We start from the raw sequence: 26,712 nt of genomic DNA, 5'->3' as shown, positions 1-26,712 counted from the left end.
TGGCCACAGCATGGCAGTGATAGAAATGAGGAATGCCAACCCTGCATGGAGTTGGCAGCATAGAAAACAGGGAGCTGTGCCCAGCAAATGGGGACTTTCTTGATAATGCTTGTTAGAAGGAAAGGAGGAGGATGGCAATAACGAGAAAGGGGATTTCTGATTTGAAGTTGTTTTTACTTGGGTGAGAGTGGGGCAAGTGTGTGGATAGGGTAGGAATGGAGCCAGGGGAGGTGGGCGGGAGTGAAGAGGAAGAAACTAGGGCACAGCATTGATGGAGAAAGTTTTTTAGAGATGGGAGGGGATAGTGTAGGTAGAGGGATCTGTGTTGAGCCAGAGAAGGGGCTGCTCTTACCTGGGTGGTGGTAAGGTGGGCACCCCTCTGCATATACCCTCTTTTATGGTTTGGATCTGTAATGTCCCCATGGATGTTCATATGCTGAAAGCACGGTTCCAGTGCACCAAGGTTCAGAGGTCTGGCTTTTGGGCAATGAGAGCTGCAATCTCATCAGTGGATTAATCCATTTCATGGGTTAATAATTTGAATGGACTACTAGATGGTAACTGTAGACAGGCAGGGTGTGGCTGGAGGAAGGAGGTACTTGGAGCATGCCTTCTGGGATTATATCTTGTCCCTGACTCCTGTCTCTCTCTGCTTCCTGGCTGCCATGGCTGAGCAGCTTTCCTTTACCATATCCTGCCTTTATGTTCTGCCTCACCTGAGGTCCAGAGCAGTGGAGTTAGCTGGCACGCCCTCTGTTAACACTTCCTCTGAAGAGGATTCTCCACATCCAGCTCCAGCAGGAAGAGGTACTCTAGTCACATCATGCACTGATATTTACCTCTCCACTTCTGTGTTCAGTTATAAGCACATGTTTGGGTTCTTGTTTTGGTACCTATTGGTACAGCATTTTTAACACCTTGAACTTGTAACCTGCATCCAAGAAATAGTAAACTGACTCATGAAGGAGTAGAACCAAGTAGCAACATGTCTACTTTTCTTCTAACATGGGGGGCATAAAGCTGGACTGGGTGTCAGGATACCTCCCTGTCATTGACAGGAGTGTGATCCTGGGTATGTGACTTCACTCCTGTGGGTTTTGGGTTCCTTCCAGCTGACTGTGGAAAAGAGGCTGGATCAGCAACACCCACTTTTGCAGTGCTGTCTATTTGGTCCTGCCATCAAGCACTATGTCTCAGGTGAAGCCGAGGGTATTTTGGCCTGAGATACACTCAAATAATGGGAAGGATTGACAGACAGATGAGAGCAGTGAGCTGGTGTGGACAGGTGGACAAGGTGAGCTCTTGATGTGTGTGGTTATTTCTTTCACAGCTTTGACACAAAATTAGACATCCTTATTCTTCTAGAAGCTTTTTAATGCTGCACATAAGCAGGTGTTGTTTTGTTCTGACCTGTGTTTATCTTATACCAGGATGCACAAGCTTTGCTAACTGTCTTATTTTCTTATCAGCTTATTTATGGGGTTCATTTCCAAAAGAGAATATAATTATGTGGAAGTAGATTATCTTGGTATTTAGGATTTAACCTGTCTGATAAAGCTTGGTATGACCTGTGTGGTAAGTTGCTCTTGAAGAATTTTAATACAGTGATTTTTGTACCCAAGCCTGGTGGAAGCAGTTTGTAAACAACTTACTTCTGTGGAATTACAAGTAGAATTTGAGTTCAAGAAGAAGAAATGAGGGGCTGGGGTTGTGGCTCAGAGGTAGAGTGCTCGCCTAGCATGCGCGAGGCCCTGGGTTCAATCCTCAACACCACATAAAACTAAATTTAAACAAAATAAAGGTATTGTGTCTAACCAAAAAATAAATATAAAAAAGAAGAAGAAGAAATGAAATGCATATGCTTAGCCCTGACGTCTCAAACTATTACTCTAGTAGAGCCATATGAGATTCCTAGTAAGCAAAGCAAAAAGAAAAATAAAACTGGAAATAAGAATTAGTTCCTATGAGAGGTAGAGCTTTTTCTAGCACTTGATTAAAAAATTTCTAAGATCAGCCTTGAAAATACACATGTACACACACACACACACACACACACACACACACACACACACGTTTTCAAGGAATGCCTACTTTTTCTAAAAAAAAAAAAAAATTCTAAAAAATATTCCAAGTTTAAGGGAATTTCTGAAAATGCTACATAATTATACTTTTGATGGATAACAGACAATGAACATTACCATTTGGAAAACTGTCATAAATTTTGTGGTAAAGAAAGCTATTTATCTTTGTTTAACCCAGAGCTATAAAAATTACATGTGCTGCTGAGGGCCATTGCCAAGTAGGAATGACGCATCAAAATTTCCTTGCTAGCGTACCCCATGTTAAATGGATTTCGCTGTTGACATTGCATGTAAGGTGACCTTGCTCAAGGACCAGGGCGGATCTGGGTTTAGAGCTGATCAGGTTTGAGGAAGTATCCCGGTCCTTGGGTTTAGGGCGTTCCCGGTTTAAGACAATAGGGGTTTTAGGGAAGTTGGAGGTTGAGGATTATTGCTGCCGGGATTAGGGTGTTCCTACTGCTTGTTCCCATTGAGTTCTCCTGAGATTCAAAGGAGATTGGAAAAAAGCCTCGTGGAGTAGGTGAATTGGGTGGAGGAGAACTGGGATTGCCCCAGAGCATGTGTGGAGGCCGGTGTGAGTTCAGGAATAAAGAATTGCTGTTTGAATCGACAAAGCTGTGTGGTGGCTCGTGATTCTGTGCCCAGCCAAGACATTCGCAATGTGCCCTCATTTATTCCTACATAATGTTTTAAATAATAACTAACTTTTCCTTTTTTAATAGCAAGTTTGGTTGTTAATTGCTTGGGGCCTGTCTGCTTGCCTGATTGTTCCCTTAGCCTTCCCACTTGGATCCAGGCTGTCTCACTGAAGCTGGGGCACAGTGTTTGATCACTCAGGGGCTCTGGGATCCCTGGGGTCTTCATGGCCTTCAGTGAGGTGGTTAGTTATCTTCTCCCTGCTCAGGTTCCTCATGGGTGTGATTGGGATGGTAATATTAAGCACCTGTTGAATCAGTGTAGAATACACCTGCTAGTGTGTGTAAAGCACTCACACCTGCTAGTGTGTGTAAAGCACTCAGTACTGTACTTGGCTTAAATAATTAATATATGTTCAATGTAACTATAACTAATGGTGCCCCCATTCCAGAGTCTCCCCCATGCGGCTTTCCTTCCCCATTGCTGGGTACTTACTGTGCTATTTCTTTGGATACTGACTGTAAGTTTCTCTTTATTATGGTGTAGAGAAACTTTATTCACCCTTTATGATCATTGCCTATTTCTACCGTGGCATCTCCATTACACAGGGCCAACATGGGGATAGAATATTAACAAACTTTGCATCTTCAGCCTGTGGATCAGAGCCAGGCACACAGCATAGGTACTCACTGTGGGGTTTTTCAATTCATCTGACAGTAAGCCAGGGCCCTAGAGCATATTCCGAAGGCTGATTCAGTGAAAACAATTCTGCCCAGGGTGTATATGTGTATGCATAGATTTTGTTAGTGTGTTAGACTAAAATCTTTCTTAAGACCATGTCTGGTCCTCTATACTTTTTAGTTGACTACTGAGGAAATCATTTAATCCCTTTTGTTCTTGGATTTCTCTAATAAAAGAGATCTGGCACCATGTAAATTGTGAATTGGAACAGTGTCTCAGTTGTTTTGTGAAAGGTGCTAAACACAAACTATTAATAAGAGTCGGCCTGATGCCAGGATATCTGTTAATGACTTTAAAGCTCAGGTACCAAGTGGGAGAACATTCTATTAGTTGACTCTACCCAGTAGGGATGGGGAGCCTTTGTTTTTCCATGATAGAGCAAAGAGCTACAGAGAAAAATCAATGAGAGATTTTTAAGCTTGAAGCAATTACATGGAGTGATTTTTAAAGAAGAGAATTATAAAATGTTACAATTAGAATAAATTGGAACATGAAAATTCACTGGATACAAGGAATAATTTGGGGAAAAAAAAAACCAACCAAACCTGCCAATGTTGTACTTTAGGGAAGGCCATTTAGGGAAGACAAGCAGGAAAGGAGAGATGAGAGAAACTAGGGGCTGTAGGGAGGGAAATGGTCTGAAGATGCAAATAATGAAGTAGAGGAAAGTACAGGACACAGCAGAGATGGAATCTCCGAGACCATGGAGGCCTTTCCAAAGATGGGCAGGCCGAGGCTGTCACTCTCATTCAAGGTGATTAGAGAAAACGATAGTGCTCCTAAAAAAGCCAGATAGAGAGGGTGATACAGAAGTGGCCCACGGGAGAGCAGGTAGCTCAGGATTCTGCTGCAATGAAGGGAAAAGCCATGTGCAGCTGTGTGCACACCTGCTGTCCCAGCAACCACCATGCAGAGCGATTCTCCATTGGAACTTCATGACAAGATGTAAGGCTGGAATTGTCACCTCCATGTTATAGACTGGAAGGGGAACATCAGGCTAAGTGCCGTGCTTAGTGTTACACAGTTACAGTAAGGTTCTCAAATTGCATGTGTTTCATTGCTAACCCCCCCTATGAGAAGACATATCCTTGGAACATCAGATAAGAAATGGAACTTGTTTTGAAATTACTTCCATGGGATTAAAAAACAAAAATAAACTTACACCAAAACTGCCAAGAATGAATTTTCCATGTTAGCAACAGGAGTGCTTTATAAACTTGTTATCAGTGATGCTTTTGACATATGCTGGAGGCCAGAATCAATGTCTAAGGGATCCTCCACATAATTCTTACTCTGCTTAAAAAAAAAAAATAAAGCTTTAAGACCACACCCATTTATTCCAACTTTTCTGGGCCTAATATGGGCCAAGTCATCCCAGAAATAAAGCAGCTTTGACTGTCTTTCTTTCCTGGTGAACTTGGGAAGCAGGAGGGGGGCTCTGTGCCACCACAGCAAGTATAAGAGGCTGCACCTGCTGTCCTCTGTGACCTGCTTCTGCAAACGTGGGATCCTGCAATTCACAAGTGAATGTGCTTTGTGTACTGTTCCCCTGGGGCATTAAATCACTCGCTCCAAGGAGCTACTCTTTAGATGAAAAACAGAAACATATAGTGGGCTTCACTCAGCTGATGAAATTGCTGTTGCTGCTTCATCATAGGGAAATGATTTCTGGGCTTATGGAGTTAAGCCCCTTCCCCCTATTTCACTATCAGAAGATATATCCTTGGCATGTCAGACCACAAACTCAAGTTATCTTGCAGATTGCTTTTGTAGGATTAAAACACCACCACGAACTGGCATTAATGTTGTACCTAGCATGACTCTGTGTGTGTCCTTTAGTAACAAGAGTGCTTCATAAACTTGTTTTCAGTGGTTTGTGTTTTTATTACCAAAGGAATAATGTGATTTCTTGTGGTGAATTGATGGAGAACTATTAGAACAGAGGTTTAACATTCTGCTTAGGTCTGTAGGCCACCATGTCTGGCCCACTGCCTGATTTTTATAAATAAAGTTTTATTGAAACACGGCCATCTGTGTTGTCTATAAGTGCTGCTTTTATGCTATAATGGTGGAGTTGAATAGTGATCATATGGCCTGGAAGTCTAAAATATGTACTGTCTGGCCCTTTACAGAAAGTGTGCCAAACTCTGGCCAGGAAACTCTGGGAGGAGGAACTACAGGTCTTTTGTAAGACTACCATGAGCTTGACTTCTCTTGGATTGTTGTTAGCATTTGCTCCCTGACAAGGGGCCCTTCTTTAGTCCATGCCTCCTGTCAACTGCCAGGTCTATAAAATTTGAGTTTAGAGACATCTCTCACACAGGTAGTCATCTTGATGCCGTACCAACAATAACATGCTAAAGCCTCATTTCTTATCGGGACTTCATGATAGGTACCTCAGCGGTCTCTCCTTACTCCATGCTGTGTTATCATGGAGGGGCATTCCTGATCAAGAACTTCCCTTGGGGGGCTGGGGATGTGGCTCAAGCGGTAGCGCGCTCGCCTGGCATGCGTGCGGCCCGGGTTCGATCCTCAGCACCACATACCAACAAAGATGTTGTGTCCGCCGAAAACTAAAAAAAAATAAATATTGGAAATTCTCTCTCTCTCTCTCTCTCTCCTCTCTCACTCTCTCTTTAAAAAAAAAAAAAAACTAAAAAAAAAAAAAAAAAGAACTTCCCTTGGCTCCCCATTGACCTCCAAATCAAGAGCCAACTCAAGTCTTAAAGACTGTTTTAGCTCAGACTATGCATAGTGCTCTGAAGCCACATAGTATTCCTTCCTTTCCCAGGTGAACTAAATTCTCCCTCTACTGTGCCTCCTCGGTGCTATTGATCTTTGCTTCTGGAAGGTTGTAATAATTCCTTCCTTGCCAAATTTATTAAAAACCTAGTTTATCCTTGTTGTATCCCGGGTCTGTTTTTCCTCCACATACAGCCAAACGTATGTTCTGATTCCCTTGAGCCCTTTGGCACTCTGACCCTGTTGGAGGCTGTGTTACTGGATTTTTTTCCTTCTGCTCTCCCCAGATGTCTCATAATCACAGGTTTCTTGCTCCACCCACAGAGCAGCACTTAGGTGTGTGGAATTGAATTTGAAGCTGTAGAACTCACAAAGACCAAGCCCACCAATGATGAGACTAGCTCTTTAATGTGTACCTACTGTGTGCCAGCTGCTCTGATGCATGACCTCATTAGCCATTAGCGCTCACAGTGATCTCAGGCACTATGCTCTTTTGACAAGATGAAGATGGAAAGGGAACAGGCAGGCAGGGCTTTCATTGGGGTTTCTACTTGGGAAAGGAGACACAGCTCCCACAGGAAGATGTCAGGCTAGCTCCTTTAAGGAAAGGGAGCTCATTTGACTGGTTTCTTGCAGGGGTGGAATATTAATTGGCTTTAGGAGTTACTCAAGCATTATTCCCTGTGTGAAAGATAAGTCACTGATAAAGAGACCACATACAGGGTTCCCTGACTCGAAGCATGCAGAGCTGATGCTAGTTGAGAGTAGCACACACCAAACCTCTTGGGATCTGCTGTCAGGCCATGAGCTAAGGCCCCAAAGTGTTGGTTCTCGTGTCAATCAACAGGAGTACTTACTGTTGTATCCAGGGCACAGGTGTGGAAACAGACTCAGAAGGATTGATTTGACCAAGTGTCCTCAAAGCCAGGTTGGAACTCCAGGCTCCCCTGCTACAAAACTCCACTGATAAGAGTAGGTGGCAGTGTTTTGGACATCCTTGCATCCACAACCCTCTGCGGTGTGCACACACATGTACGTGTGCATGCATACTCCTCCATTGAAAATATGGATGCCCAGGCCCACCTCTCATACATTCCATCAGTCTTAGTGAAGTTTGGAGCAGGCACTGTTTTCTTAAAATTCCCCAGGTGACTCCAGCCCAGACCTCAGCTCCACCACCCAAGCCATTGTAAGAATGTGGGCACATCTCTTGGGAGGCAATTTGGAGCTGCCACCCCTAACCTTTAGAATCTCTTGTCAAATGAGTGTTTTGTAACTTTGCTCCTTTTAAAGATGAGGAATGGTTCCTATGCACTTGCCCATGGCTTCCAGGTGCGTCCTGCACTACAGTACATATTTCAACATGGTCCAAAGTCCTTTTTTTTGCAGCTAAGCACTCCTTCTTGTAGTTGGCCTGAGCATGATGCACAAACCCTCAAAGGTGAGCCATCCAATGCATTCCACAGGTGGGAACTGTCTCCATAAACTGCAAATGAGGAGGAATTATTTTCCATTCATGTCACATCAAACCCTTTCATCTTCTAAATGGGGTCAGGATGGTTGAAGGAAGGAAAGCCAGTCAAACACCTTCTCAGTCTTACCCAGGCCTGATGAATCAAAAACTCTGGGGGGTGCCAGGTGTGGAGCCACTGTAATCCCAGTGGCTCAAGAGACCAAGGCAGGAGGATGACAAGTTTGAAGACAGCCTCAGCAAATTAGTGAGGCCCTACCCAACTTACTAACCAACCCTGTCTCAGAAAGAAAAGGTGGGGGGTACTGGGAATGTGGGTCAGTGGTTAAGCATCCCTGACTTCAATACCTGGTACTAAAAGCCAAAACAAAACTCTGGAGGTGGAGCCCCAGCACTCTGGGAGTGACTTTGTTGCCATTAGAAGTGGAGAATCATAACCCTACATTGATATTGAGTGTATTTCTGGATGATTAGGGTAATTCAGCTGCAACAGGGCATCAGACATCTGTAAAACCTCATGCTAGGGCTGGAGGTATAGCCCAGTGGTAGTGTGCTTGCCTAGCATGTGCAAAGCCCTAGCTTCAATCCTGAATACCACTAAACATATCCCCCCCCCAAAAAAAAAAACCCTTTATTCCTCTATTCCTCTTATTCTTCCAGGTATTATCTCAAGGCCGGGGAATCCATGATTTTAACAAGTGCTCCAGCAGATTGTAAAATGCAATAATACTTTTTTTGAATCAGGGTAGTAGAAATCGGATAAATATTGCATTCTTTTTAATAATAACTTCATTTCTACTTGGCCCTGGGTCAGGGCATTTCCTCTTTCCTTCTCCCCCTGGAGTTGCTGCCCCTTCATCTCCAATTATCAAGATGTTTTCCATTAGTCCTGTTACCCATTAAGTAAAGACAATCATTCCCTTTAGAATGCAGCTTCTTCATTGCTGGATTGTTCACTGCCACATAAAAACCACAAGTGGCTTTTATGGCCTCATGCATACTTAATTAGTCCATCTTCTCAAAATTGTGTTTTAAATGAGTGAAGACATTAGCCTCTGATCTAATTGATCCACAAAGCATCACTTCAGAATGTTTGCATAATTTAACTGTGATGGACAGGCATCAGCTGAGTCCTGTAAGGGGCCACAGGTCAAGGAGAGAAAGACTCAGCTACTTCCTGTCACTCCTGGAGGTGCTCTGCAAAGAGCAGGTTTGAGCCAGGGCAGAGAGCTGCAGGCGTTATCTGTCTCCAGCGGGATTATTTTGTGTTTTGCCCACAGCTGTCTCTGTCCCCACCAGTCTTATCTGTCATCATCAACGAACACACCTGCATGATATTTTATGATGGAGTGCACCTGCTGAAATGGAGCAGTTGTCACGTGTCAGATATGCTGTCTAGGGTGCATGTCATCATGCCTCATGGCAGAAATGAAATATAATTGGAGCTTCAGTCTTTCCACCCACTTTGTTGCCCTTCACTCCCATGGTGGAGGTCAATGGGCACATCCACAGGTTTGGATCTTAAATGTCCCCAGAGGCCCACACATTAGAGACTTGGTTGCCAGCCCATGGCACTATCGGGGGTTGGTGGAAACTTTAGGAAGTGGGGCCTAGTGGGAGGAAGGGGGATCATTGGGGGTGTTCCCTTGAAGGGAAACTGGAACCCTGGCCTGCCTCCCATCTCCCCCTTCCTGGCCATCCTGAGGTGTCCAGCTTTCTCCACCACACACTGCCCACCATAATATCCTGTCTGGCAACAGGGCCAAGCAACCATGGACTGAATTCCATAAAGTTTCCTTTTTGTTGTTTGTCTCAGGTCTGTTGTCATAGGGCAGAAACCTAACACACCATCAGACTACTCAAAGTGGCTCTGTCACACTTGGGTGGTTCTGCCTAGATTCATCCCGGCCTCACTTCTGCATCTAGGCTGTTCTGGGTGCCTCTCAAGACGGCACAAAAGCCTTGATAGAATCCCCTGAGGCCCCACCAGGCCTTTGGACTGCCTGCCTTTTTGGTCCTACACTGCTTTCCGTGTTATCTGCCTATGAGAATTTATTCCGTTGTGTGTGTTTGTGTTATGTTGGAAAGAAAAAAATGAATAAATGAAGCCTGTGTTGGGTGTATTTGAGAGCCATTTTGATGAGGTCAGAAGCAGCTATGCTTCTTTTTTCAACAACTGCAAATACTTGGCATTTGAAAAATAACTATCTAATCATATAACTAGGGATGAATGAGTTGGAGCTGGCCTGGCCTTGGCTTGGTTAGAAAGCACAGTGGAAACAGAAATCGCAATTGGAACCCTGGCGACAGAGGGTGTACGTAGGTGTTAGACCTCTGTAGTGCTGGCCCACTATCAGTGCTGATAGTGAAACCCTCACAATGTGTCATTATGTTAGCCATGTTAGAATCAGCTGGTGAGCTTTAACAACACCCCAGGATCCCAGGGTGCTCCCTGGACCAACTGGAACAGAAACGCCTCCAGAGACCATATACCTGAAGTTGTCAATGCTCCCCAGCTGCTTTCAATCTTCAGGTGGGGCTGGGAACCATTGGGCTAAAGGATCCAGTTTAAATGTGTATGGTTGAAAAGAAGGCAAAGAGGAATAGGCTCTTTACATTGGTCTTTTTAAAGTAAGGGTAAATAGAGACATACTGACCTTCACAGGTGCACAAATGTGCATAAGTGTATGTGTATGGACATTGCAGGGAGGTTGGGTATGCATGGATGTTTACAGATGTGTCTCTGTTTGTACTTTGGGAGGGAAGCTAGCTCCTTGTGACTCTTTTTCCTGCCTTGCTTTAGCAGCACATACCTAATTGGTCAGCCAACCCAGCCCTGTCTGCCTATAATATACAACTCTGCGCCTAAAATGCTTCTCACATCTTTTTCTGTTTATTTCCATTGGTGCTGTGTTTGTGGGGGTATTTTCTTTTCCCTTCCTCCATTAATAGCTCAGCTCTTTTCTCTATTGACATTCATTTCTTCATTCTTCCAGCATCCATTGGCCATACTGGGTGAGACCCTTAGGCTCTTTAAAAATCTTGGATGCTCCCTGGTGCTCACAGCTAAATGACCATAACAGTGATAATGGTAATAGTTAATGCTCACTGCACATTTACACATATGCATGGCTTATTCTTGGCACTAGCCCTGGGAGGTTACATTGTTATCCCCTGTTTTACAGATGGGAAAGCTAAAGTCCAGAGGGACTTGGCCAAAATCACCCAGAGTCAGGATGTATCCAGGAGGTCCAGCCAGAGCCCTGACTTGGCCTGCTGTCCCCATTGTGCTTTGCTGTCTCTCTATATGCTCCTGCAACCAATGGAACCAACAGAGTTCACATACATTATTTCTAATTGTCACACCTGTCTCTCCAGGTGGATGCCATGATTCCTATTTTACAGAATTGGGGCTGGGGGAGATTAAGTAATGTGACTGAGGCCACAGAGCTTATTAAGGAAACAGCAGAGATTCACCAGGTTTTTCTCCCTCCATGATGTGCATTCTTTCTAGCACATGGCTCGGGATAGCTTGAGTTCCTCATGATGGTTGCTTGCAACCCTGCTTCCAGTGATTCTCCATTCTGTACTGCTGCTGCTGGCTTTGGCTCATGCCCTTTCTTTTTCCTAAAGTGCTCTTCCCTGCCCATGAGGGCCTTGATTGGAGGCCATCTCCCACAGTAGGGATGCTTGAATTTCCTGTAATACCCTTCATGGAACTTGCAAAGGAGAGGGATGCTTGCTCATCTTCCTTGTCCCTTAAGAAACTCCATAAAAAAGGCTTCTCTGCTTGGTACCCCAGTGTGAGGTTTGCTTTAGGAATGGAGCCTCCAGTCAATTTGGGCACACATATACCTTCCTGTTAGGTGGCCTTTCAAAGCCAGGTGCCTCTTTCTCATTTTCCCCATCCTTTGTGTCTAGGGCATTGCCAGGCAAACAGCAAATATTCAGTAAATATTTGTTAAATGTAGAGCAGACAAGAATACAAAGGTGGGAAAATCATAAAAATACTGCATCTGAAGGTCCTTGGTAGGGCTGTAGTGTTTAGAATAGTCAGGAGTGTGTTTACCTGATGGCCTTTAGAGAAACGTGCATCATGTGGAAATTCCCAGAAGAAAGCAGAACTAATAATTATCCTGAGATAATCTAGCTTGTCTATTTGCCATTTAGGTTTTTGTTTATTTATTTTGCTTAGGCTTTGCAAAGACCTCCTGAAAGAGCCTGTACTTCTATTGTCTCCCAGCATGAACTGTATAGCATGCATTTGCATAGGTTACATGCATAGGGAATCTCTTGTCAAGTGAGTGTTTTGTAACTTTGCTCCTTTTAAAGATGCATACTGTGGACTTTAGGGCTTCTTTTGAACTTCATGGGCTCTAAGTGGTGGAAGCACCTGGGATAGGGAAATTAGAGAACCTCTCAAGGTGCAAACAGGCGCCCAGAAAACGGCCTTGCTATTATGAAAGTGAATTTTTTTTTTTAATGGAAATGATTATTTTTTTATTTTTATTTAAAACATTAAGCTCAAACAAAAGAACATAAAAACTTATTTATATGTACCATGTAATATTTTGGCACATGTATATATTCAAATCTGAGACAACATATGAAAGTGAATTTTTAACCATTGAATTGGGGTTATAATACTCAGTAAATATTTTTTTCTGGTTCTTTGGGTTTCCATCTGCCTTTTTGCAACGGTACCAATGTCAGGTGGGTGAGAGGGTCCAGGAAGGGCAGAGAGGATGCCCCCTTGGTGACTGTTTGGATGAGCTTTGAAATGTCCTTTCACCTCTCCCAGGTGAGCGTCCTGACCACCCTGGAGCGCAGGTTCAACCTGCAGAGCGCAGACGTGGGTGTGATCGCCAGCAGCTTCGAGATTGGAAACCTGGCGCTCATCCTCTTCGTGAGCTACTTCGGGGCACGCGGACACCGCCCTCGCCTCATCGGCTGCGGTGGTATCGTCATGGCGCTGGGCGCATTGCTCTCGGCACTGCCAGAGTTCCTGACCCACCAGTACAAGTACGAGGCTGGCGAGATCCGCTGGGGCGCTGAGGGCCGCGACGTCTGCGCTGCAAACGGCTCAGGTGGCGACGAGGGGCCCGACCCTGACCTCATCTGCCGCAACAGGACCGCCACCAACATGATGTACTTGCTGCTCATTGGGGCCCAGGTGCTCCTGGGCATCGGTGCTACCCCCGTGCAGCCCCTGGGGGTCTCCTACATCGACGACCACGTGCGGAGGAAGGACTCCTCGCTTTACATAGGTAGGAGCTGCCCCTGCTGGGTGTGTGCACTGGCAACCAGAGTGTGTTGACCTTTGGGACAAAAGTCGGCCAGGTACTTTGGTATTGCTGGGGCATTGATTCTCAGTCTTGTCTGCACATCTGCAGGGTTTGAAAAATACTGATTCTGGGGTTGTCCCTCCTCTCCCCAAAATTCTATAGTGTAGTTAGTTGATCCAAGGTGTAACCTGGGGTGGAGCATTTTTTTTTTAAAGCTTCCCAGGTGATTCCCATGTGCATAATTTAGCCCCACTGCATTGGAGCCTTAACAGACTTCACATGGGAAGACATGACCAGGGAAAGTTTTGGTATTTTATCTTTTTGTGTGTCTATGTTGTGGGGTGGGGGAGCCGCAGGGAGCTGTTTACTCTTAGTCACCAATTAAAACAATCTCTTGGGCAGTGTTCTTTTTTAGCTCAAAAGGAGGGTTCATTGCTGGCATTTGGTATAATTCAAAGTTGGTGATTTCTGATAAATGTTTACAATAATGTGGATATGGGCAGGAACTGGATATTTAGGAAGAGATAAAGGATTTGCATATTTAAAAAAAATATTTTGCACTGTTCTAGTTTCTGATATTTTATATAGGAAAGACAGAAGGTAGGTCTAGGGTTATCAGTGACATTGCAAGTTGCTTGTGTGGCACTGTTGGATGGTCATTTGGAAGGTTGAAGGCTGTCCTGCTGAGCATCTCCATCTTCTTATTTACCCAGTGTAATTTTTGCCTTCTTTAAGCCGTTGGATTGTTCCGACTCCCTAGTCACTGAGTCCTAAGCTTTGAAACAATTAACTGTCTGGGAAAGCTTTGTGCCTCCCATATGCAGTGTGCCTTGAGGTGTAAAGTTAATTATAATATGTAGGTTTAAGTTAAAATAGAATTTGAACCAAATTTAACATAAAGCTTGATGTCTGCAAGTTTTCACCTGTCACTGCCCAAGGTTTCTGAGATAAAGTGGCTTGGAAAGGGTACACACCAGAGTGCTGATCTTCCTCTGTGGCATTCTGTCCCAGCTGTGGAGTGGAGGGCTTTCATGAACAACTGTGTTGCAAATAGATGTTTCTGCTCCCTGTGAAGGGGATGTTCTGGATGGGAAAGGTAGAGAGTATGTGTCTCCTCATCCACAGATGGAGTGCTGGTGGCCTAGATGTAACTCAGGACTGCTCAGCAAATATGGCTATTCCCTCAAATGGTTAGGAGGGACATGGTGGGGGTGGGGACTGAGGTAATCGTTTAGCTTTTGCTGCTGCTAGAACTTCAGTGGAAGGCACATCATATGAATCCATTGCAGATCAGGATCTAGACTACAGCATGTAGCAAAGAAAGGCCTCCTGAGCTTCAGTCAGACAACTGGTCTCTGACTTGACTGCTGTTATCTTAGGACCCCAGTGGAGTTGTTTTCTGGTAGCAGTAATAGCAAGCAGTTAAACCAGGGAAAGTTTTCGTATTTTATCTTTGTGTGTGTCTATGTTGGGGGGGGGGGGGCGGGCACAGGGAGCTGTTTACTCTTAGTCACCAATTAAAACAATCTCCTGGGCAGTGTTCTGCCCAGTGCAGTCTCCAATGCAGGGAAGGAAATAGGGAGTGAAAAGTTGAGTTCTTATCTCTGATGATGGAACCAAGGAGAAAAATCTCTTTAATTGCCCCTGAATTCATACTGGTGCTAATTCACCTCTGCTGGAGGCTTGTAGCCGCAGTGTCTGAACCCTTTTCTAGAAGGATACTCCGAGAAGTTAGGCTCTGATATCTCCTCCACTGCATGGGTTGGCTTTTATGTGCAAAACTTCAGGATGAGGAAGAGTTTTGACTTTGGATGTGGGAGGTGAAGGTGTGAACAGTAGGGCTTACCATTCTTGGGAAGGGGCCTTCTTCAGTTCTGAGGTGTGGTTTATGGGATTTGCAGTGAGTCTTTGCTAGGAAGAGGATTTCAATTGAATTTCTGCTCAGGCTTCTGTTTTTCTCTATGATAATTAAATCGAGTTGGTTGAGTGTCTATTTGCATGGTGCGTGGACATCTTAGTGGCTCTTGTGTCTCTGATTAGATTCCAAAATGTGTCAGTGTACAGCTGTGGAGATGGCTGCTCTGGGTCTCTCTGAAATGATTTCATGCATCTGCTTATCAGGAACAGCAGAGAGTAAGCTTTTTGCACAGACTGGCCTCAGTAGGTGGCTTTTATTCCATGCATGGGTCAAATTCTCCACGAACAATTTAAGAAGACCATAACATATGCAGAGAATAACTGGTTCGTTCATTTACTGTATGAGTCATAAAATAGTTTTTATGATCATGAGAATGTTTCAGCATTTATCTCCTCTAATTGAGTGCTTGTTCCTGAAGCCACTTTGTTTCAGGAAGGATCCATGGGATATATAGCCTAAGAGATGAGGGATATCTGAAGGAATGACCTGGGACCATAGATATAAATGTGAGCTCACTGGAGTATAATTTTATGTGTGTGTCTCCTGGTTCTCGCTCCTACAAAGCTTGTCTGGAGAGAGGCCTGTGAATCATTTGGTCACATGCCTAAAGGGTGACACTGGATTAGTGATCTAAAGGATTTAAATATTGCACATGTAAAACAAAGGCTTGTTTACAAGCAGTCTTTTCTTGAGTGTGCTGGGGAAAAGAATGATCAGCATGCCCTGTCCTGCCTCTAGGTTGGCCACATAGTAGGTCATCAGATGGGTGCAGTCTGAACATTTGTGGCTAGGTCAGAGGCAAGGCCTTAACACTTAAGGAAAAGTGAAGTTATCTATCTTGAGTGAGGCTGAAAAGTCTTACTGAAACGACGATTTGCTTTGGCCTTTTGTGGCAGAGCTATTGCCAACCTCCTGAATTCTTGGATGGGCCATTCACAGGGACCTTCTCTGGCTGCCACCATTCTGCAGTCAGTTCTTTCTAGTGTCAGAAAGGAGCCAGAGGAGCTTATTATCAGGGGACAAAACTGGATGAATGGGGACTCAACTCTGCTGGCAGGCTTTTCAGTACAGCACCATTGCGGAGCTCAGCCTCACAGGGTGGCCAGATAATGACTCGTGGGTGGCACGTGGCACTCTTTGTTCCTAGAGGAACTGAATGGGCAGGGTGTTGGTGGAACTCATTTGGTCCCCGCTGAGGTCCACGAATTGATCCTTTGGGAGTCTAGTCATGTCTCTAGCTAGCTCCATGTTGTGACCTTCCTTTAGTGCAGTTTTCTTAGCTGCCCTTTGTTTTTCCAAATTTAAAATACAGCAAGTCGTATTTGATTTTCTGAGGGGTGGGGGAATGATGTAATGGGCTACTTTACTATGTTCTTTCACTAGATTTCTACATTAGTTGGTTGCCTTTTTGTTTGTTTTTGAGGAGGAGGGAAAAGGCGAAAGAATAGTAAAGATTTTTAAAATAACTTTATTCCTAGTTAAAAAGTCATACAAGTTCACAAGTTCACTATTGGCAACTTCACAAATACAGAAAAGGAGAATAGTTAATTCTAGTTTTGTGGTGTATGTCATTCTAATTTCATTTTCTGCATCGGTTGCTTTTTTACAAGAAACTGTTTATAATAAATAGTATTTTGTAATTTCATTTATTTTAATATTTCATGAACATTTCATCATGTTACTAAATATTCCATGACATTATTGGTGCATACTAGTATTCCCTTGTGAATATATGCCATACCATTTATTGCTCTGTTAGAAATCAGTTTTCAAAACTGTTGCTGCTCAATATGAAGCATACAGGTAAACTGTGATACTTAGAGGTGAAGAAACTTGTCCAAGATCATTTATCTGGATGGGGTTGGGCTCTGGGTCTGAGAGTGCTGCTTATTTCAGGTGCATCTGAGATCTGCTTACAAGGCAGGGGTTTGTATAGGAGTCAAGGGTGGTTCAGAGTCAGGTGCAAGTTAGGGTGTTTCACAAGACACCCTGAAACCTTCAGGAAATAAAATTCCTGGGAGCCAGGAAGGGTAATAAGACAGCATTCTGCCTTAAATTTAAGCCAGTAGGTGCTGTTTGCATGGAAACTAAGTGTCAAAGTCAGAATGAAGAATTGGGGGAAAGATGGGGAGACTAGAGGGACATCATAGAAGATCACATCCCTGTTTCCTGGTGCTTTGAGTAGAGATGGGTGTCAATCAGAGCTGAGACTTCTGGAACAGGTGAGCTGATTTATTTCATCTTCTGCTTCAGCAGTTTGGACACTATAGTATCATGTGGCCATTCATTCCATTTCCAAATTGCAATACCATTTGGAAGTTTTCCTTAGGTTGTGTTAGAAATCTGCCTTCTTATAAGTTTCCCTACCCTTATTCTGCCTTCTGGACCTACCATGAAAACTACTGATCCTTCTATATTTCAGTGACCTTGCTGAGCACCAACCTTACATGGGTAGGGAGAGGTTGCCTAAAATTTAGCTCTTATGTGCTAAGATCTTGTTTCTTATTTAATGGGTTTCTGCCACACCTTTGCTGGGATGCCAAGGCCAGGAGACAAAACCAGATGCATCTTAGTTTGTGAGGGTAAGTCTAACAAAGTACAGCACACTGGGCAGCTTAAACAACAGAAATATATTTTCTTATGGGTTTGAAGGCTAAAAGTTCAAGATCAAGGTGGCAGCAGTGTTGATTTCTCTTAACTGTTTCTCTGCAGCTTGCAGAAGGCCACTCTGTTGCTGCCTTTTGGTGTTTGTCCCTCCGGGGGCCTCTTTCCCTCTTCTTACAAATATACCAGTCAGGTTGGGTCAGGGTCCACCCACATAATCTGGTTTAACTTACTGACCTCTTCAAAGACTCTATCTCAAATAAATGTTTAAAGATGTATTTTATTTAAAAACTTTTCAAATTTGAAATAATCTTACAATCACAAGTTGTTGCATAATGCAGAAAAGTCCCCTGTACCTTTCATCCAGTTTCCCACAATTTTAACATCATGCATAGTTATAGTACGATATGGAAACCAGGAAATTGGGCTGGGGATATGGTTCAGCCATAGAGCACTTGCCTGTCATGCTTAAGGCCCTGGGTTTGAACCTCAGCATCACAAAACAAAAAACAACCATATGTGGCTGTGCACACACACACCCGCCCCCAAAAGAAGTTAACATTGGTACTCTCCATAGAGTTCATTGAGCTATCACAAGTTTTATATGCACTCATTTGTGTGTATCTAGGCCTAAAGAATGCTTTGCAGTTTTTCCCATGCAGATGATGTAGTTTTAAACACAGAGTAGGACTGAGATGAGACCAGATAATTTTGAGTTGTGCAGGTGTTTGGCAGACACACACACATCCACTGCACCATCAGGGACAGAAGGATGGCTGGCAGAATTTCCCTAGAATGGCTATCGCAGAGAGAAGGGGAGCTGGCTAGAGAAAAGTGGTACCTTGAGAGGGTTTCTTGAGGTGGCATCCTGCAATTGTAGGGAGAATGGGGCCCACAGTGTGCCTGACTGTACAGAATAATTTCTCCAAGCCGGGTAGCACATATATTAGACATGAATGGGTCATGTTTTCTTTATCACTTATATTGAAACCCAGAGCAGCCCTCTGTGTTATAGTTAATGGTGCAAAGAAAATTATTCTCAGATTTCATCTGCCAAGTGTTTGTTTAGTACAAAGGTCATAAGAATACCAGCCAGCAACCAAAAAGAACCGAATTTCTTTTCCGAGCCCTGGGAGCAAAGAGTTATTTTGCTTCTGAGGAGTTTTTATTTTAACTTGACATTGGGTAAAATGTGTTTCAACTCTCCAAAGAGTATGGGTCGGGTATGGATCAAACTCACTGTGACTGCAGTTCTTCTGAAAAAATAATTAAAAAGCCATCCCTCCTGAGAGCAAGCATTGCTTGTTATATTCTTGCAACTTCATTGATATTGAAGTTTCCCTCATTAATTTTTTTTTTCTAAAATAAATGATACTGTAAAAGTGGTCAATTTGTTTTGGCCGTGTTCCAGTCCTTGTCCCTGGCTGCTGGTCACAGGCGGTTTCAGTGTGTTTTTAGCAACGTGCTAGGAAATGTGCTGTGTCTCTTATCTGGCACCTCCATATTGCCTGAGCTCATAGGTGTTTTTGATTCATTTGCAGCTACTTATAATTCACATCCCATGGTTCTTGGAATCTCTGTTGTGCTCACTGCCTGGGTGACCGCAGGCACTCTGAGTTGGGCTCTGGAGTCCAACAGTTTTAAGATTTGAATCCTGGCCCCTCCATGCACCTGCCTTCAGGAATGGGATGAGTTTCTGATTGCGCTAAACTTGTTGCCTTTATCAGCAAAATGAGGTTGGGTTTTACATGCAAGACTTTGTCTGGGCATCAGGCATTGTGTACATGGAGGGGCCCAGAAATCAATGAAAACTGCCCTGATCATCTTTCTAATTATAGCACCTCCATTTCCAGATGCAGAAATTGAGGCATGAATAGTGACTGTGTTATCTCAATAAGGGAGCAGGTCTTTGACAAGAGTTGTTGAATTCTGATTTTTCAGCCTAGGATGGAATTCATATTCCAGAGCCAAGAATAGCAACCTTTTCAATCCGGAATTAAATCAACGGGGCACTGTTTTCCTGCAGACCCCATCCTGTGGCTCACCTCAAAGTAGACGAGGTGCTAGTGCTGCTCTAGGCAGCAGGGGAGCTAGGTTTTAGTAATTTGGAGGTGCTCCAGAGTATGACCATTGCCCTAGTGTGATGCATTGAATGGCTTTCTGGATTCTAACATGTTGCTTCTTAATTTGGGAGCGTATTGGCTCAATTTTTTTTAAACAATGTATTATTTTAGTCATACTGGGAAAAACATAAAAAGAGAAACATAAACAATTTATAATCCAGGCACCTATAAAAATTACTGCCAATGTTTGGGTATATTTCATGCCATCCTTTTCTTTGTATATACTTCTACTTAGCTAAAACATACTATACATAAAACTACATTTCATCAGTTGGCATGTTACCTATAGAGAATCTTTTATCCATAGTGCTTAGGACCAAAAGTTTTCAGATTTCAGAGTTTTTCAGATTTTGAAGTATTTAATACTGATTGAGCATCCTTAATCTAAAAATCCAAAATTTTAGATGCTCCAAACTTTGAAATGTTTTGAGCATTGCTACTCAAAAGAGTTTTCAGTTTCAGGACATTTTGGATTTGGGACTCTGGGACTAGAGATGCTCAACCTGTGAAAACTTTTTTTTTCCTACATCATAAATTATACACATCATTTTGGATAATTGCATATACATTTTACCAGTCTAGAAATGCTGGAATTTGCTCTTTGGGCACTTAGTTGATGAATGTGTTTGTGGCTTTATCCTCATCTACATTTGCTGAAAACTTTAAAAGCTTCATAGTTCAGATAGATTCAGTGTGAGTTGAAAACATGCCATTTGGCCTTGCGTGACTTTTTCCAGAAGATAGATGAATGAGGCAAAATAGTGTTGTGCAAACAGGCTCTGGGGCAGGCCACATCTGCTGCTCAGGTGTTGCAATTGTACGTGCTGAGGGACTCGGTTAACAAATGAGCAAAGCAGACTCTATGTAGCTTAGGGGAACCAATGGTCCCTGCCCTGCCCTGTCCTTAGCTGCTCATTACCGTGGGAATGCACAGTCGGTCATTCCAGATCTTCCAATTTTTAAAAGAGACTGGAAACTATGGAGGCGAGGATGTGGAGAAAAGGGTACACTTGTACATTGTTGGTGGGACTGCAAATTGGTGCGGTCAATTTGGAAAGCAGTATGGAGATTCCTGGGAAAGCTGGGAATGGAACCACCATTTGACCCTGCTATTGCCCTTCTCGGGCTATTCCCTGAAGACCTTAAAAGAGCATGCTACAGGGATACTGCCACATCGATGTTCATAGCAGCACAATTCACAATAGCTAGACTGTGGAACCAACCCAGATGCCCTTCAATAGATGAATGGATAAAAAAAATGTGGCATTTATACACCATGGAATATTACGCAGCACTAAAAAAAGACAAAATCATGGAATTTGCAGGGAAATGGATGGCACTAGAGCAGATTATGCTTAGTGAAGCTAGCCAATCCCTAAAAAACAAATACCAAATGTCTTCTTTGATATAATGAGAGCAACTATGAACGGAGCAGGGAGGAAGAGCAGGAAGAAAAGATTAACATTAAACAGAGACATGAGATGGGAGGGAAAGGGAGAGAAAAGGGAAATTGCATGGAAATGAAGGGAGACCCTCATTGCTATACAAAATTACATATAAGAGGTTGTGAGGGGAATGGGAAAATTAACAAGGAGAGAAATGAATTACAGTAGATGGGGTAGAGAGAGAAGATGGGAGGGAAGGGGAGGGAGGATAGTAGGGGATAGGAAAGGTAGCAGAATACAACAATTACTAATAGGGCATTATGTAAAATTGTGGATGTGTAACCGACGTGATTCTGCAATCTGCATTTGGGGTAAAATTGGGAGTTCATTACCCACTTCAATCTAATGTATGAAGTATGATATGTCAAGAGCTTTGTAATGTTGTGAACAACCAATAAAAAAAATAATAAAATAACAATAAGTAAAAAAAAAAAAAAAAGAGAGAGACTGGATATCATAGTTTTCAAGAAGACAGAACTACCAGCTCCGTGAAATCTCCAAAATACTGGTAAATTGCCATGTGGGGCTCTTTGCTCTAGACTGTTAATTTCAGATTGCAACCCCCCTTTGAGAAGCAAATCAATAGAACAAGAAAGGAGAGTGGGAGGAGAGCAAAGTCGCAGCACGTTGTGCATGCCACAGCCAGAATCAACAATGTTCTCTGCTGTGGTTCTGACTCACTGGGGCATTGGGTTTGAGGAAAGGAATGGGGACTTTGGCACAAGCACAGGAGTCAGTGATAGGAATGAGGAACACTTGCTGCTGCTACTAGGCGGCTCAGTTGATATTTTGGCTGACACTTTGCCTATTGCCTTATAAGAATGGGAATCCCGTTTTTCAAGCTAATGTTGGCCCAATGAAGAAAAATGTTGTCACAGTTCCCCAAAGAGAGCATTATAATGTAGAAGCCAAGGGTCCGGTTCCTGTGTATTATGTCCATAAAAGCATCTTTGCCAAGGGATATAAGAACCTAGTGTTGAAGTGTTTGATAGGATGTAGGATCAGAGAGGCCCTGGGCAACCTAAAGAAAGGTGAGGGTGCTTCCATGGAACTTTTCTTTCCTTCCATAAGAAGATCAAAGGCTTATTTTTACCACCGCCTACTTACTGCACCTGTCTGATGAATATTATTTTCTTTTTCTTTTCAACTGCAGAAAGAGTATTGTTCTTAAATTAAAAAAAATTTTTGAGATAACCCCTATAAAATGCATTTTTTTTCTTTTGTTTATTTCTAAACTACTTGACTTTCCATTTTGTCCTTTTTACCTCCAAGAAGGATTCTATGAGAATGGATGAAGTGAAGGGTTTAGTTTCTTTAGAGCATTGTCATTTGCTGTGGTTAGTGCTGAGGTTTGAGATTAATGGCCTTCCTCTTCAGTGGGAAGTGAGTTCTTCATTGTTGAAGTGTTAAAATGCCTCACATAGCTAGCATCTTTGTTTTGGACATTTGCTTTTGTCTATCCAGCACCTTGTTTTTTCATGGGGAAACAGCTTCTCCCACTCCAGGTGGTTGCTGTGGGCTGCAGAAGTGATCTTGTGGTCCAGGCATGACCAGTCATGACACAGAGAAGACCTCTGGTCAACAGCGAATGACCCAAGGAGTAAGCCAATTAGAGTCCATGGAATTAGAAAAATGGACTCAGAAACTGACCACCTTCTCTTCCAGGACTGTTCTATAGGATATTGGCTTGTATGAAATACAAGCCAATATCCATCAATGTTGCCATATGCAGAGGACTTGCCTAAAAATGAAGATGGTGCAAAGGAAAGTAGAACAGAGAAAAAGGGAGGGCTCCATGGATATAGCTGTATCTGAAGCTGGATCCAATCCTGAAAATCCTAGTTAACTGAATGCATAAATTATCCTTATATTTGCAGCATACAGGGGCCTCATCATGCTTGAATGCCCTGTTATATGACATAGGAGTTGGGCTGGATTATTTTGCTCTTGAGATTTGACCAAGCACCTTCAGGTAGGGGTAAGCTCATGGGAAGTGGTTGCCCTGTAATCTAAATGCTGGCTCTTTCACAATACCAACATTATTCACTGTGATACTCGGACAAACCCTGACCCTGTGCATAAAGTAAAAAGGGTTAGGTTGAAAGTTCTGGCTTAGTTCTTTCACGATTTCATAACCATGTAAGTTGCAAGTCAGGGATCCTGAGGCCAAAAGTCATGCCCCCCAGCCCTTCTCCGTATCCATTAACACTGAACAAAAGTATTTAAAAAATAACCTGTTGGCAGGCTTTGTGCAGGAACAGTAAGTGTTTAATAGCAAATCACTTATGTGGGCAGGAAAGCACTGAGCACGTGCAACCTACTCAATGGCTCTGTCTATTGAATGGAAGAAACATTACCAACCCTGGCTCCTTCACATGCCTGCAGTCGCCAGAGCTACCTTAACTCCCTCTAATGACTTCATATTGTCAGGAATGAATAAGCTAAATGAATATGCTCCGTTCCCAACTTGGCCTGGCCATTTCTTTCCTGCCAAGACTAGCGTTTCTGCATGAACTCATTTTAGCCCATAAATAGATGCAACCTGAAGATCCCAAAGCCTTATATGACTAATGGACACTCATAAAAAAATCATAAGTAAGCTGGAGTTCAGGAATGTGGCTTGAGAACATCAGGAGTCATTGAGTGCTAGCTGAATAATGGGGCTTCTTGAAGCTAGGATCCTGCAATGTGTTTTGAGGAGGTAGAGTGATCCACATCCTTCTAAACTTACATGGAAATTGATGTGTGTGTGTGTTTTTGTAGATCTCAATAAAGCTCAAAAAGGTTAAAGGTACATCAAGCACTAATGTTGTCCAGACCTCAATGATAGGCAATTTAGATAAACCAAGATGGTTAAAGTGAGATAGGCTGTACAGAGTGACAGATGGCATTTGGGAACTGGAATGTTGTTCACTGTTCAGCTTTTAACTTGATTTGCTCCCCAGAGAACCACTATACTTACAACAGGAAACTTTTGAGCATCACTTAGGCAACTAGGGGTGAAAAGTCAGACTGTGTTCCCAGCAACATTGGAGACCCCCCTTGGCCCTCCTCTTTCGTGCCTCCCCCTCCACTTCCCACAAGAAATTCCTCTGGGGCTGAAATTTTCCATTCCTTCTTTTAGCCTAACTGTGGGTGTTTTGGGGGTAACATTCAGCAGTTTTCTGTGCTGGTTTGAACTGATACATAGTCCGGAAAAATCACAACTTTTTTGTTGTTGTTTTAAAGGCAAAAACATTTTTTTAAAAAGTGCACTGGGATCATTAATAGAATCTGAACTGCCAAAGTCGAAACTTTCCATGTTTTCTTACTAACAGAAATTCTCTTGGGAGCAAGTAGAATCAAGGACAGAAAGTCACGAGGAACCTACACAATTATCTGGGGACATGAGTGTGTGAACTGGGCAAACTTTTTATTGGCAAAACTTTTGGAGGATAGATGCTGCATTTGAGAGACTTCCTCAATGTATAAAAAATGGTTTTTATACCATTTACCTCCCTTTGTGAGTGTGGGGAGTGGTACTGAGGGGCTCTGGGTTTGACTCTTTCTAATCTAGGTCGAGGGGTAGAAGCTTTCTCTCTGCAATGTTCTAAGCGTTTGATGCCAGTGGATGTGATTTCTTGCTGCTTCCCTTTCTGGGCAAGATGTTATTACCCTAAGAACATTTGAGTTTGCCCACCTGCCTTGTGGGCTGTTAATGGAGTTTGCAAAGGGAATTTGGGTTCCCAGCAAGAGGCCTCATTAGCACAGCAAGGATCTAATAGATTCTGGAATTGTGTATGGACACTTAGAACCTTTTGAGACCCAGTGGTATCTATTATTAGATCTAAATCATTTTGCCTACTCTGACTGCATCTGTACATTTGTATCATGGGACAAAGAGCCTTGCCTCCATCCAGATCGATCCACCATATTGATTTACATAACATTAATACTTGTGATTCTAAAGATTCAAAGCCTGCCAGGCAGAAGAGAGAACACAAGGTCCCCCACGTTGGTATGTTTTATTTTATATTTTAGTATTGGTCTTAATACTGGTTGTGAGCAAGTGTCTAATTTTAGGATTCATAACTGTCACAAAGAAAATTGAACAGCTATCTGTTTACTTAGTGCATTCAGCACAAGTGAATTTGAATAAGGACCATGAGAACACTGAATAAACTAGGTCCCCTTTATGGGGTCCTAGCTATGGCAGACAGAAAGAACAGGTAGTTTGCAGGAACTCTCTCATGCCCTCTCACAAAGCCCAAGGAGATAAGGGTTGTTATTTTTATTGTGCTGATTTTAAAAATCTGAGGCTTGAGAGGGTGGGTAAGCGACTTGTTCAGGGTCCTACAACCAGTGCGTGGCAAAACCTGAGTTATACTCCTGGTCTCCATCATCCAGGGCCATATCGTTCTCACCCTAAGCTTCCTCTGACTTGCTTTTGTCCCCACCGGGATAACACTCCAAGTGTGATAAGGTAAGTGACTCACCCAATGACTGCATTATTTGTGCCTCTCTCTTTGGTATACTGCACACCTGGGGCCCTTCATCATTGCAGCAGTAATGTATGCAGTGGGAGGCATTTCTAGGCCAGGAGAAGCCCAGGGTTCTCAGGCTCTGGTTCCATGGGAATATTTAAATGCTCATCAGATAAAATTTCACCCCTACCAAAAAAAAAAAAAAAAAAAAAATGAGTTGTTTTCAACGTCTCACTGTAGTAAAATGAGAAAATGGCTCACCAGAGGGTTTTGTTTACATTTGAGGCCTCGAAACATTTAATTGGATGTCTGTCCATCGTGGTTGTACAACTTGGACTTGAGTTTTTCACTGCCAGGTTGGCTGAGCTGACTTGCTCTTCTGCTGTGTCAGGTGAGACTTTACTACCTTCTAGGCCACAGCTGGGACTAAAACGTCCATGTAGCTGGATACCCTCCCAGCCACATGTGTTTAAGGCACACTTCCCTGAACCATTTGGAAAGCTTTTTGGTAGTATTTAGAAAAGTGGCAGTCTCTCACTGGTCCACCTGAGTGCCAGGAAAGAGAGGCCACAGAGCACAAACTGGGAGACCAAGGGCTCTGACTACAGGCACTGATGCAAATCCAGGAAGATGCAGACAGAGCTTCTCGGGTTTATGTCACCAGATTCACATCTCCAGGCCATTTTTGTTTTAAAAAGCTTAATTATGATAAAAATGCATACAACAAAATGCCATCATCTTAACCACTTTGAAGTGTATAGTTCAGTAGTGTTTTTATTCATATTGTGTGCAACTTTGTGAATAACTTTCATATTGCAAAACTGAAACACTGCCTATTCAACAGTTCCTTTCCCTTCACCCACCCTGCCCCTAGAAATCACCATTAAAGTTTTTTTTTAAATTTAAATTTTTATTTTATTTTTATTTTTGGTATTGGAGATTGAACCCAGGGGCACTCTACCACTGAGCTACATCCTCAGTTCTTTTTATTTTTTGTTTTGAGACAGGTTCTAAGTTGCTGAGGCTGGCCTCAAACCTGATCATCCTGCCTCAACCTCCCAAGTTGCTGGGGTTACAGGTGTGCGCCACCATGCCTGGCCACTGTTCTAATTTCTGTATCTGTGTTTGACTACTCTAAGTTCCTCACATCAGAGGAATCATACTGTACTTGACTTTTTGTTACTGGCTTCCTTTACCTAGCAT

General features: G+C 43.1%; 1 protein-coding gene across 2 annotated transcripts in view; it reads left to right on the top strand.

Moving 5' to 3' along the window:
* The window catches only part of SLCO3A1 (solute carrier organic anion transporter family member 3A1), a 298,287-nt gene that overhangs the window by 54,477 nt on the left and 217,098 nt on the right, over positions 1-26,712 (top strand). For both annotated transcript variants that reach the window (XM_081291314.1, XM_081291313.1), the window contains exon 2: positions 12,473-12,938. In XM_081291314.1, coding sequence (XP_081147440.1) covers positions 12,473-12,938 — 466 coding nt within the window. The remainder of the gene's footprint in view (positions 1-12,472; positions 12,939-26,712) is intronic.

This window comes from Spermophilus citellus (assembly GCF_964194105.1).
Source record: "Spermophilus citellus genome assembly, chromosome: 4".
Classification (NCBI taxonomy): domain Eukaryota; kingdom Metazoa; phylum Chordata; class Mammalia; order Rodentia; family Sciuridae; genus Spermophilus; species Spermophilus citellus.
The sequence above is the reverse complement of the archived record's forward strand: the minus strand, read 5'-3'. Positions and strand labels throughout refer to the sequence as shown.